Genomic DNA, 18,041 nt, shown 5'->3' on the forward strand with positions numbered 1-18,041 from the left:
TTATGATGAATAAGCGTACACACAGACACCTTTAAAGTTGAGATAAATAAGAATTTATTTATTGCATTTTATGAGTAAATACACAAGTTAAGGCCAGAAAAATGAAACCTCACCCTCCCTCACTCCCTCACACAGCAGCCTGAATCATTCAGAGTAAAGCCTCCAATCCAACATTAAAAAAAAGAACAGTAAAGTTAAATAAGTCTTGTGCGTATAAGCGACAATGGAATATATAAAAATGTAATGTACTGTAAAGCCATGCATACAGTACTATAGAAGACAGAGAGAGACTGGACCTCTGCTTCACTCTCATCAGTCGAGTATGAGTTGAGAAGCTGTAAACGCCGATACAAAGAAACAGAAGAAATGGAGTAAATTAAATGTAATTGTATAAAAATAAAGAGGTTGTCTTTGCGTAGTGCTGACGGTCTGAACAGTGAAATGTAAACTGTCAGAACAAGTAAAAATAACAGAGACAAACATAATAATCACTGTGTGGTTGTTTAAAGAAAGAGTGATATGTTGTATGAAGTGCATTCATTTTCAGTCACACACACACAGACACAGACAGATTTTGGCAGGCAGCAGACGTGTTGCTCTCAGGACTCCACGGTTTGGTTAAAGTGTCTTTTCCCGTCCAGGTACAACATCGACTCTGTCAGAGAAAAACAGATCAGAGACAACGTGTCAGATTCATGAAGAACAGTTCATTGTGAGGCTCAGAGGCGACTTTTAATCCTTCATATTATTCTGATGAGACAGTCCGGTTTGTGCTGCTCCGGAGAAAACTGTCGGTGTGAAACAAGTTCACGGCTATTTCCTGCAGTCTATCTGTCCACGCTTCTGAACCTGTGAGCCAATCAACCTGTCAATCACGACGTAGCCACGCCCTAATGCATACCCTGCTTTATCGTCAAATATAAAATCAGGGAGGCCAAAATGTCCCAAATGAACATCATACTGCATTGAAGAAGGCTTTAAACTAGCGATTGAGACCATAAACACATTTTGAAAACGTTTACTGAGGTTAGAAATCAAGTGAGAAGTTGGTGAATTCTCCATTGACTTGTATAGAGACGGAAGTCCTTTTGACACAAAACGGTCGCCCCCTGGTGGCCTTTTGATAGAATGCAGTTTTAAATTACTTCGGCGTTGGCCTCATTTCAGAGGACCGGAGCTACCCGCCTGCTCAAAATGAGCAACTTTTTTTTTTTTTTTTTTTTCTTTAAACAAATCATCATTAAAGTAAGAACTAACTGAAATTCATTTATTTTGATTTTTTATTATTTTTCCCTTTTGGTTTGTCACTATTTCTAAGGTAGATAAAGGACAAGGAACAAGGACATATGGTTATTTACTTTATTTATACATCTGTATTTGAGTTTAACGACCGAAATAAACTTAAATAAACTCAAAAGTAAAAAAGAAGTAAGACAAGTGCCGAAGAAATGCCATAAATAACAAGAAAGAAGTGCAACAATTATGAAAGTCCTAATGTGTGTGTGTGTGTGTGTGTGTGTGTGTGTGTGTGTGTGTGTGTGTGTATGTGTGTATGTGTAATCTATCATAGAATACTTTTGAGGACATATTTCAGACTTAGGGCAAATTAACTGGGAACAAAAGCTGATATTTGATACAGTGGTTAATGTTAAGGTAAATCTATGTAATGTCCCCAAAAGTGACTGTGTGTGTGTCTGTGTGAGTGTATGTGTGTGTGTCTGTGTGTGTGTGTGTGTCTCGGCTCACCTCCATATGTCATTGGCATGATGTTGGGGACGTCACGGTCGGAGGCGAAGGTGAAGTGGAAGACGTTGGTGGTGTTGTGCTGGCTGGTCAGAGGGTCGAACACCTCGCTGTGAACTCTGACCTGGATGTATTTCCCCTGCGTGTAACACACCTAAAACACACACACACACACACACACACACACACACACACACACACACACACACACACACACACACACACATATGGTCAGTATAATACACAGTCATAAACACCATGATGTCATAATGTTTGTTTTATTATTGTTATACATACAATCGTAAAAATCCTAAAAATATGAAAATGTCACAAACACACACACACACACAGACACACACTTATCTGACCTGTGATGAGAGCATCAGCAGGGATCCGATCTCCACAGGTCTCTGGAAGAGGATATCATCAACGGCCACCAGGTTGGGTCGACATCCTCTGCAGGAGACGAGATGATTAGTTTCAAATCTTACAGAAAATAATTAGTTTGGTTCCTCAGGGTTCTGTTATTGATCCTTGGTGCTTCTCTCTCCTCTCCTTCCTTTCTCTCCTCTCTACCCCAACCGGTCAAGGCAGATGTTCGCCCACTTTGAGCCTGGTTCTGGTTCTGAGGTTTCTTCCTGTTAAAAGGGAGTTTTTTCTTGCCACTGTCGCCAAGTGCTGCTCATGTGGGAATGTTGGGTCTCTTTAAAATTAAAACCTGAAGAGTTCGGTTTAGAACCTGCTCTATGTGTAAAGTGCCTTGAGATGACTTTGTTGTGATTTGGCGCTATACAAATAAAGATTGATTGATTGATTGATTGTAATTTACATCTGGTTAAAACTGCTTGAAATTATGTTTTTTGTGAGGCTTCGGCTTTGCTGAGCTTTATAGTTGAGTTTCAGCTCAGTGACAGAGAACACATGTTATAGAAATATATGTTAGAGATAAAACATTGATCATGCACGCTTTAAAAGTTCTCACCCATAGGAGCAGGCGTTGGCCCAGCCCAACTCGTAGGCTTTCCTCATCAGAAAACCTCCAAATATCCTGTTGAAGATATTTCTCTCCTGGAGCACAAACAGAGAGAGACAGGATTGAAACTTGAGACATTTCCTACTACTTTATTTTTTAAGTAAATTGAGTATTTGAACTTGTGTCAGGAACATCTGGTCTAAAAATCAGTTTTAAATGAGGCTGGTATAGTTTAAGATGAACAGAAAGTATTGTCGTGTTTCCATCTTAAACTTGACTTCAGTGCAGAAATATGAAGCTATAAACACATTGTCTGTTTCTGTGTATTTTGTCCCTCACGCCGCTCCGTCCTCTCACCTGAGGATGGCAGATCTCCAGTCCTTTCAGTTTGGCGTCTTCCATCCAAACCGAGCTCGGAGGCAGAACTCTGCTGCGGAAACTGACCGTCCTGAAGAAACCAGAGGACACACAGAAAAACATTAATATATATAAAAACTACAATTTAACCTAAAATAACACACATCATGTCAAAAAAAACAATGAACTACAAATATTCGAAAAAAACGACCCTGCTTGCTCCAGTGTGTCTTGATTATGTACAATAAAAAAGCTTTAACACTGGTTTTTATATATTTAAGATATTTACAGCTACAGTTTGATGTTTTTTAAAGCCAAACTTGCAAATCTGAACATTAACAGCTGCAAAGCAAACAACTGAATTTTAACATTTTGAGTTGAGATAGACGAGAAATTGAGGCGACATCCATCCAACAAAAGATCTCCAGTTAAAATCAAACTGTTTATCTAGTTAAAGAGTCTTTGAGTGCCTTAAAAATGCCCTATAAGTACAATTTATCATAATTGTTATTATAAAAGATGAGAACTGAAATCCTCTAACAACAATATACTATACAGTCATACTTTGAGTCCAGAGTGTTGAGGAACAGACTGTGAACGATCTTCCTCTCCTCGTCTGCCGGAGCGACTTTCAGCAGCGACGCCGTGCTCAGCTCCACACGCCGAGATTTATTAGCTGGAAGTAAAACAAACATAAACATAAAAGGTTGGTTTAAGTACTGACATCAATTAATTCTTATGCATTTCATATTTGCACCAAGCGACTTTCATTTTCTTCTCTCTTTATTAAAATAAGGTAAGATATTCCTTTATTAGTCCCACAGAGGAGAAATTTACATTTGTTATTGGCGGGGTTTATAAGGTAGGGGGGAGGAAATAAAGAGAGAAGGAGGGAGGGAGGGAGGGAGGAAGGAAGGAAGGAGGGAAAGAAAGAAGGAGGGTGGAAGGAAGGACAGAAGGTATGAAAGAAGGAATAAGGAAGGAAAGGAGGGAGGGAGGGAGGAAGGAAGGGAGGAAGGAAGAAGGAAAGAAAGGAGGGAGGATGGAAGGAGGGAAGGAAGGAAGGAAGGAAAGGAGGGAGGATGGAAAGAGGGAAGGAAGGAAAGGAGGGAGGAAGGAAGGGAGAAAAGAAAAGAAGAAGGGGAGGAAGGAAAGGGAGGAAGGAAGGACAGAGGAAATAAGGAAGGAGGGAGGGAGAAAGGAAAAGAGGAAGGGAGGAAGGTAGTGGGAAAAAATGAATATATATGTAAATAGCATGGTTGCAGTAAGTAATAGTGTAACAATAAATACTGATATTTTGGAATGGGAGGAAGGAAAATGGGCAGAAAAAGGTAATAAAGCATTTCACTGCACATTGTAGATGTATGATTGAACATTTGACTGAATAAAACTTGAGGATAACATCTTAACTTTATCTTTTTTTATACTTTTATTATGAGACAGTGGACAGTAGAGATGTGAGAGGAAAGGAAAGGAGAGAAATGGACACTAACAAGTCAGACAGGACCTCATTTATAGTTATTATAGTTATAGTTACAGTTATTATCGGCCTATGTTAGTTAAGTTTACGTCATCATCTCATACCTTCTCCTTGCTGGAAAAGCTTCTCCTCCTCCGCTCCTTCTGGTTTCAGTGGATTCACAAATGCAGCTCTGGAATAAAAAAGGAAAATGAAAAAGATAAAACACAACACTGACACATTAGCAAAGAGGACATGAAGCCTGATGAAACAAACTGATGATTAAAATAATTTATTTGGGTTTGAACAGTGTTGGAAACATTTAGGATAACTTAACAAAACATATAACACACATGTCTAGTTGTTTTAAGACATTTGGGGCTTTAACCTTCCTGTTGTCCTCGAGTCAAAGAAGGAAGGAAGGAAGGAAGGAAGGAATGAAGGAAGGAAGGAAGGAAGGAAGGAAGGAAGGAAGGAAGGAAGGAAATGAGGTAAGAAAAGAAGGAAGGGAGGAAGGAAAGGAAGGAAGGAAGGATGGAGGAAAGAAGGACGGAGGGAGGGAGGGAGGGAGAAAGGAAAAGAGGAAGGGAAAGAAGGACAGAGGAAAGAAGGAAGGTAGGGGGAGGAAAGAAAGAGAGAAGGAGGGAGGGAGGAAAGAGGGAAGGAAGGAAGGACGGAAGGAAAGAAGGAAGGAGGAAGGACGGAAGGAAAGAAGGAAGGGAGGAAAGAAGGAACAGTCAAAACAGACGGGATCCATTTGACCCGGGAGGACGACACGAAGGTTAAATGCATGAAAATATCCACTAAAATCAAATTGTATAATAATAACAACAATAATAATATTAATACATTTTATTCATAAAGCACTTTACAATTCCAAAGCTAAAACTCAAAGAACTACAAAACAAAACAAAAATCAGAAAAAAATAATTAAAATACAAAAGATCTGTTAAAAAGAAATGTTTTAAGTCCCTTTTTAAACGTCTCAATAGACTGTGGCGCCCTCAGCTGGTCATTTATGGGATTTAAATCTTTACTATTGAAATAAAAATTCAATTACTAATGTTTTTTTTTTAATATCTTAAGTTGACTTTAATTGTCCTAAATGTTTGTATTCCTCAGGGAGTGCTATCTAAATGTTGTTATATTGCTGTCTGACCTTTAACATAATGATAACAAAGCTTCTACTACTTTTTATTTGTCCCTCTGACTCTGCAGAGCTCAGACTGTCCACTAGAGGCCGCTCTGACTTTCTTACCTCTTGTTCTCCGGGTCTCGAGACACCATGACGAACGTAGCATCCAACACCGGGGCATAAGCTCCATTACGAAACTGAGAAAAAGAGACACATTATCAGATTATTATGAGGTATTATTAGAAAAGACAAAGCAGGCTATTTTAGATAAGGATCCTGTGGAGCTTTTTGAGCACTAGAGATACAAAGTAGTTGACGAAAGCGTGCGAATTGGCAGGTGTCTTCTTACCTGTGACATGTGCATCTTGGCTTCGATAGAGGTCTTCCCGACCCACGTCACATGACCGGTGAACTTGATGTCGCAGTCAGGATAGATGGTGTGCTGCCTCATATCTGACCCACACAAACAAAAAACACCATCAGAGACTCTTCAGCAAACAAAAACAAACATCTGAAACACTTTTCTGTTTGACTTTGCCTTTTATTAAATCAACCACATCACAAACAATGAACAGCATTAAAACACTTCACTCCTGTAGCTGTTACATCAGTTTTAGTGTTGGGGCGGCTGCTCTAAAGGTGTGTTTAATTTGACTGTAGCTGCAGGAACAGGGAGGAGATACGCCTCCTGAATTTGCAACCAAAATACTGTCAAAACTTTAATTTGCAACTTCTACCGTAGCCTCCATGATCCCTGACTGGGAAAGAGCAAAGTGAACAACCTCAGCAAGAAAGGCTAGATGCTGGATGGCCTTTTGACCTTTTTTGGGCACATGAGAACAATCTGATGTCAGTTTGAAGGAGAAGTAAGAGGGAGCATTTTTATATACAGTACATTCACCTCAAGTTTTGGAGCATCAAACATGATGTTTTTGTGGTTTAGTTTAAATTTAAAGGGTTAAAATGTGAAAATAAACGTATGAATAACTTGCACACATTCTTTTTTTGTGGACCCAGCATCAAATTTCTGCTTTTAATCCATTTTGAGAGAATATATTAGAGGATTATGGCAAAGATGTCTAAGTGGTGTAACCATAAAAACTTTGTACCAAATAATTCAACTTGCTTAAAAACAGTAAATTCTCAATAAAACACCATATCAACTAGTTTGGCATGATCTTACATTATAACTTTATATTAAATAAAGGTAATGGAATATAATTGTTCTAAATATTACATTTACTCTGGTAACCATGGAGATCAGGAAACATTTACATTGTTTAAATGAAGTCATTATTAGTATAAGTCCACTTAAATACACTGTAGGTGATAAAATATGTAATATGTATCATTCTTTTGTGGTTACACCATTTGACATTTTCAGGAGCATTCAGTCTTACTTTTGGTAAAAAAAATGGTGCAAATGTCATTTCAAATGATATAAAACCAATAAAAATACTAAATGTACATTTTAACAAACCTGATGCTGCTTTTAAAACTATTTTAACATATTTTTGAATTGCTCATCACTGACCTTTAAATGACCAATAATCACAAAGAGCATGTTATGTCCTCTTTAAACTAACTATACTGCCCCAAAACACAAGTATAGAAAGAAGGAGGTGAATGATAAACATCTGTCATTAACAACATGAACGAGTCTTACCGATCTTGTCCACCAGGGCCGTAACAATAGACAGAGGAGACCTCTTCAGCTCCTCATTATAGGTGTGAGAGTAAGAGATGAGGACTAAAGGAAGAGAAAGAGAGAGAGAAAGGGAAGATTTATCAGTGCTTGGACTAGAGGTGTAACTGCTACTAGTTAAAATCATGAAGTTTAACGTGATACCTGCTAAACTGTCCAAGTCCTCCAGGATTCTGCCAAACCTGTAAAAAGAGACAGTCTGTAATGCGTGTGGATGCAGAGCTTACATTTTCATAAAGTATGTCCAAACTATTTCATAAAGGAACTGAAGACTGAGATTTGCTTGTTTGGAATGAAAACCTGCAGCCACATCAACCCTTTATGGGATAATTTGAACATCCCTGGTTTAGACCCAAACACCTTCCAGTTAATGTCCTGATTGTTCAGTCTGTATTTTTACCATAGACTGTATATAAGAAATGGACGTAACATCCGTGACGTCACCTTTTGGTTTGTGGACTGCTGCTTGGAAGCGAATAGTATCGGATCTGAGCAGCGCCATCTTGAAAATTTCAGGTGCATGCTGGGAAAAATAAAAACACAGATTCTTCTTATATGGGCATCAGGAGGAGCATGAGGCGCCCTCCTGAACCTGTGAACCAATCAACCTGTCAATCACGACGTAGCCACGCCCTAATGCATACCCTGCTTTATCGTCACATATAAAATCAGGGAGGCTAAAATGTCCCAAATGAACATCATACTGCATTGAAGAAGGCTTTAAACTAGCGATTGAGACCATAAACACATTTTGAAAACGTTTACTGAGGTTAGAAATCAAGTGAGAAGTTGGTGAATTCTCCATTGACTTGTATAGAGACGGAAGTCCTTTTGACACCAAAACGGTCGCCCCCTGGTGGCCTTTTGATAGAATGCAGTTTCAAGTTACTTCCGTGTTGGCCTCATTTCAGAGGACCGGAGCTCCCCGCCTGGTTTTTACCTGACGGTGTTGTGGAAGGTCAGGTATTTCTCTCGGAGCTGCGGCTCTGAGCCCAGAGGCAGGAGGACTTCTCTGTAGCTGTCCTTCATCCTCTTAGCTGGGAGGTCGTTTTGAGACTTGGCCAACATGTTGGACAGCGACACGCGGTCCGCCAACGCCTGCTGGTGGTCGCTGCAGACGAGATTATAGAAAATAACATTAAATAAAACTACTTGGTATCGATTTATTTCGGTCGTAACCTTAAAAGAAATCGAGTACTGATACCCAGCCCTAATTCTTGTTTAATACAATTTCTTATCTGCTTTTCATTCTGTCCCTTTTTAAACTATCTTTTCGTCGGAAACTAGTGAAAATTGTCGATCACAGTTTCCTAAAGTCCAAGATGATGTCTTTAAATGTTTAGATGGCACAACCCAAAGATATTCAGTTTACTATTGATTAAGACTAAACACACCAGAAAATATTAATTCATAGTATATTATATTCATTAGAGAGGCTGGAACTTGAGAATTTTTACTTTTCTTAATTTAAAAATGACAAGAAAATATTATCAAAATAGCTGTCGATTAATTTTCGATCAAATCTCACAAATTTGGTGATTCTGAAGGACTTTATTTGAGGGATTTTGCCAAACGAACCAAAGAAGCACAAACACTGTTATGTATATGTACCTCCAGTTAGTGGAAGCTCCCACGATTTCTCTCAGCTGATTCCTCACTGAAAAAATACGGAAGAAAAAACAATCAGATCCTGTGTGTGTGTTAATGTTCATCTGTGTGGTAAAGATTTCAGCTTTGTGTTTCATGTTGTCTCTTCCAGAGCTGCATTTGTAACATTTAACATGTTTGAAAGCACGGTTACTAAAAATCTTGCAGAACTCCTCTCTCAGTCTCATAGATTCAAGTCATCACATTTAAATTGACACTCTTTCATGTCCTTAATGCTGCAGCTCTGTGAGACAATATAAAACACAACAGAGAGAAAAAACAGCCATAAAAAAACACTGGAGCTCAGAGCCACAGAGGGAGGAAGAGGAAGAGGAGGAGGAGGAGGAAGAAACGATTAACAAGACGCCACCAACGAATGCTGCAGTGGGGATTTTATCTCTACGGTGGAGCGACAGGAAGAAGTGACGTCCAGCTGCAGCCAGTCGAGCATAAAATCCAAACCTACTAAAAAAAAAACGTGTGCACAGTTAAAGCTGCTGAACGTGAGACAAGGTGAACATCAGGTCAGTCAGCTGAGGATCATGCAAGACAGAATTAGTGTGCGATTAGAGTAAAATTACAAGAGAATTACTGAGGCGTGAGTAGTATTAGAGTTTAGATAGTTAGGATTTGTCTCGGTTTACCAACACACACCGTTTGAAACGTGTAAAAGGGGATTTCCTGCGGAGAAATAAACATTATTAAAAAAAGAAAAAAGAAAACAAGATGCAGAGTGACAGGTTAGGAGACCAGAAAACACTTCAAATTTTTTAAATAATTTTTAAAGGTGACATCAGCTGTAACATGTGACCAGGGAAGGACTACAGATGGAAAACAGACAAAGTTTATTAATCTGCTCTGTCCCTGTTAAACAAACCAACCAATAAATAAATAAATAAATAAATATATAAATAAGCAAATTACACTTTTGTCTACCTGCTCATGTTTATATCTCAGTGTCTGAATTACAGTCTTATCAGTGGTGATGACTCTTTATTCAATGATCCATATTCAGCATAACTATAACTATAACTATGACCAGGGCCGACTTAATGATGCAGCCAGAATCAATCAATCGATCATCTGGAGACAACAACAAGCAGCGTATCTGCAATAGATTTAATGACTTTAAAGACGTTTTTAAAACCTCTTTAACCTTCGTGTCGTCCTCCCGGGTCAAACTGACCCCCTCTGTTTTGACTGTTCCGTCTTTCCTCCCTACCTTCTTTCCTTCCTCCATCCATTTTCTTCCTTCCTTCCTTTATTATCTTAATATATGTGAAATATCAACCAAAATAAATACAATTAATCAGTGATTCATTTGTCCCCAACCAGGATGCAAAATTAAGTGCAATATAAGTTGTGTTTGTGACTGAATACTTCATGCAGATGTTATTTACATTCAGACAGTGCAGCATCATGAATCATTAACATATATCTACGTCAGTCAGGTCTTACCCTCCTCCATGTCCACCGCCTTGCTCTGCCTCAACACGCCCCCGCTGCAGAACGACCTGGAGGTCAAGGACGCAGCCGACCGGAGGAGCAGGAACCTGCAGCACACACGAGGACACGTCAACAACAAACAGACCCGCGAGATATGAGTGTAAATCCAGAGGAGTCCAGTTACATCAACATGCATCCTCCTCTAATTATAACCGTCTAAAGTTATCTGAGCTGTTTGAATCCTCCAACAGCTGAGAGGAGAGTCAGACTGCTGCATGAGGTCAAGTTTAGGTGATGTTATGTGATATGTTTTGATTAGAAGCTTTATTAAGAAAACATCTGCTCCAACTTCTTCCATTATAAACACACACTAGTGCCAAGGCTTATAACACACCAGGAGTATTACTCAGTATCAGAACTTAGTTTTTTGTTCTTTCCTCTCCCATTAATCATCTCACCACCCCTCACATTTATCTGCTGACCCTTTGGAGGGGCCCCACCCCTAGGTTGGGAACCACTGGACTAAACTAGCTAACTGTATATAAAGTAGTGTAAACTAGCTCCACCTCCAGCAGCTACAACAGTAACATGCTGCTCTAACACTGATGCTTCACTATTAATAATCTAATGATGTCATAATAATAATATATCAGTCAGAGGACCAAACCACTACTTTACTGTAATACTGCATACTACATCACTCATAATACTGCAGTACTTTACTGTAATACTGCATACTACATCACTCATAATACTGCAGTACTTTTACTGTAATACTGCATACTACATCACTCATAATACTGCAGTACTTTTACTGTAATACTGCATACTACATCATCATAATACTGCAGTACTTTTACTGTAATACTGCATACTACATCGCTCATAATACTGCAGTACTTTTACTGTAATACTGCATACTACATCACTCATAATACTGCAGTACTTTACTGTAATACTGCATACTACATCACTCATAATACTGCAGTACTTTTACTGTAATACTGCATACTACATCACTCATAATACTGCAGTACTTTTACTGTAATACTGCATACTACATCACTCATAATACTGCAGTACTTTTACTGTAATACTGCATACTACATCACTCATAATACTGCAGTACTTTTACTGTAATACTGCATACTACATCACTCATAATACTGCAGTACTTTTACTGTAATACTGCATACTACATCACTCATAATACTGCAGTACTTTTACTGTAATACTGCATACTACATCATCATAATACTGCAGTACTTTTACTGTAATACTGCATACTACATCGCTCATAATACTGCAGTACTTTTACTGTAATACTGCATACTACATCGCTCATAATACTGCAGTACTTTTACTGTAATACTGCATACTACATCACTCATAATACTGCAGTACTTTTACTGTAATACTGCATACTACATCACTCATAATACTGCAGTACTTTTACTGTAATACTGCATACTACATCATCATAATACTGCAGTACTTTTACTGTAATACTGCATACTACATCACTCATAATACTGCAGTACTTTTACTGTAATACTGCATACTACATCACTCATTATGCTGCAGTACTTTTACTATAATACTGCATACTACATCGCTCATAATACTGCAGTACTTTTACTGTAATACTGCATACTACATCACTCATTATGCTGCAGTACTTTTACTATAATACTGCATACTACATCACTCATAATACTGCAGTACTTTTACTGTAATACTGCATACTACATCGCTCATTATGCTGCAGTACTTTTACTATAATACTGCATACTACATCACTCATAATACTGCAGTACTTTTACTGTAATACTGCATACTACATCGCTCATAATACTGCAGTACTTTTACTGTAATACTGCATACTACATCATCATAATACTGCAGTACTTTTACTGTAATACTGCATACTACATCGCTCATAATACTGCAGTACTTTTACTGTAATACTGCATACTACATCGCTCATAATACTGCAGTACTTTTACTGTAATACTGCATACTACATCACTCATAATACTGCAGTACTTTTACTGTAATACTGCATACTACATCACTCATAATACTGCAGTACTTTTACTGTAATACTGCATACTACATCATCATAATACTGCAGTACTTTTACTGTAATACTGCATACTACATCACTCATAATACTGCAGTACTTTTACTGTAATACTGCATACTACATCACTCATTATGCTGCAGTACTTTTACTATAATACTGCATACTACATCGCTCATAATACTGCAGTACTTTTACTGTAATACTGCATACTACATCACTCATTATGCTGCAGTACTTTTACTATAATACTGCATACTACATCACTCATAATACTGCAGTACTTTTACTGTAATACTGCATACTACATCGCTCATTATGCTGCAGTACTTTTACTATAATACTGCATACTACATCACTCATAATACTGCAGTACTTTTACTGTAATACTGCATACTACATCGCTCATAATACTGCAGTACTTTTACTGTAATACTGCATACTACATCGCTCATAATACTGCAGTACTTTTACTGTAATACTGCATACTACATCGCTCATAATACTGCAGTACTTTTACTGTAATACTGCATACTACATCACTCATAATACTGCACTACTTTTACTGTAATACTGCATACTACATCACTATAATACTGCAGTACTTTTACTGTAATACTGCATACTACATCACTCATAATACTGTAGTACTTTTACTGTAATACTGCATACTACATCACTATAATACTGCAGTACTTTTACTGTAATACTGCATACTACATCACTCATAATACTGTAGTACTTTTACTGTAATACTGCATACTACATCACTCATAATACTGCAGTACTTTTACTGTAATACTGCATACTACATCACTCATAATACTACAGTACTTTTACTGTAATACTGCATACTACATCACTCATAATACTGCAGTACTTTTACTGTAATACTGCATACTACATCACTATAATACTGCAGTACTTTTACTGTAATACTGCATACTACATCACTCATAATACTGTAGTACTTTTACTGTAATACTGCATACTACATCACTCATAATACTGCAGTACTTTTACTGTAATACTGCATACTACATCACTCATAATACTACAGTACTTTTACTGTAATACTGCATACTACATCACTCATAATACTGCAGTACTTTTACTGTAATACTGCATACTACATCGCTCATAATACTGCACTACTTTTACTGTAATACTGCATACTACATCACTATAATACTGCAGTACTTTTACTGTAATACTGCATACTACATCACTCATAATACTACAGTACTTTTACTGTTGTATGACTTTTCCCTCAGTAAAGAATCCTTGGTATGAACTTGACACACCCTTTATATATACAATGAGCACTCAGCCTTTTTTGGGGCCTGATTCATTATTTCCACATGGAGCAGATTTCTTAATTAAATATCATAAAGACATTAAATTAAAACTACTCCATATATATATATTATAATATCTGACAGCAGCTCAGAGTTTCAGACCTTATTTAGCTACAAGCATTAACGCTGCTGTAATAAACACGCAGGATCATATTTTACTTCATTATTTTCTCCACACTAACCTCGGTGAGAACATCTTAGTATTCAAGGTTCAGGAGTCCAGGAAAAGCAGGAGGAAGGAGAAAAAGAGGAGAGAAAGCTCAGATTCCTTCCTCAGAGCAAAGCGATGACTGACAGAGGAGAACAGGAGAGCTTCCGTGTTGATGGTGAAGGACTTCTTCTTCTGTGGTTTATATGGCGGAGTATAAACCAGAGTTAAAGGATCATACTGCCACCTGGTGGTCTAACTGTGTAACATCATGATACTGATTATAAGCAAGGCTGTGAAGGTTACTGTGGAAATGTAATAGATTACAGATTACTAGTTACTCTATAATAAGTAATGTAACTATTTCAATGACTTCATCAAAGTAATGTAACTTATTACATTTGATGACTTTTCTAATTTTCTAACCAATGTTTTCAGCTGTTAGGGTAAATGTTCCCTCCATCTGTCCTTACGTCCTTCCTTCCTTCCTTCCTTCCTTCCTTCCTTCCTTCCTTCCTTCCTTCCTTCCTTCCTTCCTTCCCTCCATCTGTCCTTACGTCCTTCCTTCCTTCCTTCTTTCCTTCCTTCCTTCTGTCCTTCCTTCCCTTCTTCCTTCTTTCCTTTTCTTCCTTCTTTCCTTCATTCCTTCCTTCTGTCCTTCTTTCCCTCATTCCTTCTTTCCCTTCCTTCTGTCCTTCCTTCCTTCCTTCCTTCTTCTGTCCTTCCTTCCTTCCTTCCTTACTCACTACCTACCTACCTTCCTTCCACCCTTCCTTGCTTCCTTCTATCTTTCCTTCCTTCTTTCCTTCATTCCTTCATTCCTTCCTTCTGTCCTTCCTTCCTTCCCTCCTTCCTTCTTTCCTTCCTTCCTTCCTTTCTTCCTTCATTCCTTCCTTCTGTCCTTCCTTCCCTCCTTCCTTCTTTCCTTCCTTCCTTCCTTTCTTCCTTCCTTCCTTCTTTCCTTCCTTCCTTCCTTCCTTCCTTCCTTCCTTCCTTCCTCCTTCCTTCCTAAGATCTAAGATCAGCTGTTAGGGTAAATGTTCCCATTAAGCACCAGAATCTAAGCTCAGCTGTTTTTCATGGATACTGACATGATTTATAAGGGAGATCATTTCTTATAAAGCAACATTTATCTCTCATTTGAAAATGTATTCATTAGTTCATGTAGATTTTGGAATATAAAATAAAGATATTTGATGAATAAAGCGGGTTTAATTGGTACTGTGACTCCATTTAAGCCCATGTGTGCTCCAAATAAGCCCACATCATGACTTATTTACTAAATACAAACAAAATATTGATTTCAAAGAATTAAAAACAGCAGCTGAGTCAACGTGGTACGAACAGCACACCAAGCTGATCCCACAAGATTTGCCAAATTTTTCATGGGCGCAACCCTCATACTCAACTCTGCTGCTCATCCCACAAATGCATGTTCTTTACAAATGTGGCTCCATTTAAAAGGGAAATAAACAGGCTTTCCAACTGTATAAAACTTATTGCCAAGAAGCATTGTTACAACAAAGAAATACTCTACCAAACACAAATTTCTTTACTTTTTGTGCTTTGTTTATAATGACTGCTTCCAACAACATAACCTACCTGTTCAGCTGCTTGGAAGAAATCAACCGCTAGATGGCAGCAAATTTCCTGCAGCTGAACAGGGAGAAAACAGAGATATTAGTTCTGGGTACTAAAACCCAAAGACACCTGCTGTACCAGAACGTGGAGTCCAAATCACTAAATACAAGAGACCAAATTAAAAACCTATAGGTGAAACCATATGATGAACTCAGCTTTAAGGACCAACAGCATCACCAACGTTGCCTTTTTCCAGCTCAGAATCATTTCCAGAATCAGAGCTTTTGTTTCTCAGTCTGACTCAGGGGAAAGTTATGGATGCATCTGTCATGAGCAAACTGGATTATTGCACTTCTCTGTTCATGCGTCTCCCAGACAAAATCCCAACTAACCCTCCATAGATTATATAAGATATCCAAAAACACAGCTGCACACGTTCTGAACCAGGACATAAACATCAGATCATATATCTCCTGTCCTCTGAAACATACACATGGCTACCTGTTGTTTTCAGACTCTGCATTTCAAAACCCTCCCTTTGGTTTATGAAGCAGTGGCTGGTCTGGCTCTGCAGTACATCTCAGACATGCTGTGAGTTCATAACCTCAGCAGATCTATGTGGTCACAAGGCGGAAATAAGCAGAGCGCTTTCAAAGTCTGGTGAGATGGTATTCAGTGTTTATGTTCCTAGAGAATGGAACAGCTTGTCTTACTCCAAAGCAAAACTAAACACTTTCCTTTTTTCACCTGAGCATTTTCACACATGAGCACAATGTATTTGTACAGTTTGTTTGTTTGTATATGTGTTTAAATGTGAAGCTATGCATGAATGTTTCTGTTTATTTGCACATTTTTGCTGATTTTTTATGTAAAGCACTTTGAACTGCTTTTGTAAGTGATGGTGCAATACAGATAAATGTTTAGAGGGAAAAATCACTATTTGGTGGAGCTGTTAACAACTCATAGACATCTGAAATGTGAGCCCGACTACACACTGCTTTTTGGTTTCATCTTTAACAATGTGTTGTATTTTTAAAAGCTTGTTATCTCGTCACCATTGTGTCAAATCTTCATCTGAAAAGGTCATGCTTCATTCCTGACACCGCAAATTGCTTCAAATTGCATCAAATTTAAGTTTCACTCTTGATTTGATCAGAAGAAAAACTCAGTAAAGTCTTACATGTGACACAGAAGTCAAATTTGTGACTAGACTTTTAATATTACGTATTTCTATACTTTTCAAATCTTCGTCTGAAATGTAACTAAAGTAAAGTAAAGTAGTAAAGTATAGTTGCTTTTCACCACTGATTTCTATACTTTGGAGTCACTACTTTTACTTAAACGTCTCTGTACTCCATTGTTATACTTTTACCTACTTGTTTACTAAGTATTTGTAGTAAAAAATTGTAGGAAATAAACATGTTTCTCTCGGCTGGTTAGACATACGTCACAAGCAGTTATCTCTTCAAGGTGAACAACTCCCATCCAAGCGTCTTTTGTAACAATTATTGGTGCAAACAGGAATTTTTAAGAGGGAGCTGTTTGAGAAAATGACAGATAAGCACACAGAGTCTTCTTTTAGCAACTCGGTCACAGGTCATAACACTATATTGGTCAACAGTTAATGAAACAGCAGATCAAGTCACACAATATTTTTCATATTACAAAATACTTTTTAATTGCTGCTTTCGCCATCGAAAACACATCTTCTTACAGAAAGAAGTCAGATTTGTGTCCAGATTTTAATATGGCAAATTTTTATTTTATTTCTATACTTTTCAAATCTTCATCTGAAAAGTAACTAAAGCTGTCAAATAAATGTAGTGGAGGAGGAAGTGTAATATTTTCCTGTTAAATTTAGTGAAGTGGAAGTATAAAGTAGCATCAAATGGAAGTATAGTTATTTTTCACCACTGATTTTTTACTTTGGAGTCACTACTTTTACTTAAAGGTCTCTGTACTCCGTTGTTATACTTTTAATCACTTTTTACTAAGTATTTGTTGTAGAAAATACTCTTTAATTGCTGCCTTCACCATCAAAAACAGATTTTATATACTGTAAAGTAGTGTACTTATACTTTTGAGTCACTACATTTAGTTGAAGGTTTCTGTACTCAGTATAAAAGTAGTTAAAAGTCTAATATAAAATACTTTAAAAACTTTTTACTGAATACTTTTAGAAGAAAATACCCTTCGCTGCCTTCAACATCAAAAACAATCGTTATAACAGAAAGAAAACAGACTCGTCACGTGAGCATTCCTTTAGCCGTTGATTGGATATAAAACAGCCGGTGATCGCCGCTGATTGGTCAGAAATATGAGCCCTCTGGCAACTGACCAATCGCGTTCGAGCACGAGCCCGGTATAAAAGCCCGGTTCACAAAGAAGGGGTCAGTTGAACGGCAG

At 37.8% G+C, this 18,041-nt stretch overlaps 1 protein-coding gene across 2 annotated transcripts; it reads right to left on the bottom strand.

Annotated features, from left to right (window-relative positions):
• Nucleotides 1–79: 79 nt before the first annotated feature.
• Nucleotides 80–14,211, bottom strand: LOC134002477 (acyl-coenzyme A thioesterase 9, mitochondrial-like). 2 transcript variants are annotated; one of them, XM_062441825.1, is made up of 16 exons: nt 14,089–14,211; nt 10,478–10,572; nt 9,674–9,700; nt 8,984–9,029; nt 8,313–8,483; nt 7,517–7,554; nt 7,334–7,417; nt 6,017–6,120; nt 5,791–5,864; nt 4,658–4,725; nt 3,638–3,749; nt 3,074–3,164; nt 2,726–2,811; nt 2,112–2,199; nt 1,747–1,897; nt 80–655 (listed from the first exon to the last, which is right to left on the bottom strand). In XM_062441825.1, the coding sequence occupies exons 1-16, from the start codon at nt 14,100–14,102 to the stop codon at nt 600–602; spliced, it is 1,305 nt and encodes a 434-aa protein (XP_062297809.1). In that variant the 5' UTR covers nt 14,103–14,211; the 3' UTR covers nt 80–599. The 2 variants fall into 2 exon arrangements, with proteins under 2 accessions (XP_062297809.1, XP_062297810.1); XM_062441826.1 differs by lacking the exon at nt 9,674–9,700.
• Nucleotides 14,212–18,041: the final 3,830 nt, after the last annotated feature.

The sequence above is a fragment of the Scomber scombrus genome, chromosome 20, assembly GCF_963691925.1.
Source record: "Scomber scombrus chromosome 20, fScoSco1.1, whole genome shotgun sequence".
Classification (NCBI taxonomy): Eukaryota; Metazoa; Chordata; class Actinopteri; order Scombriformes; family Scombridae; genus Scomber; species Scomber scombrus.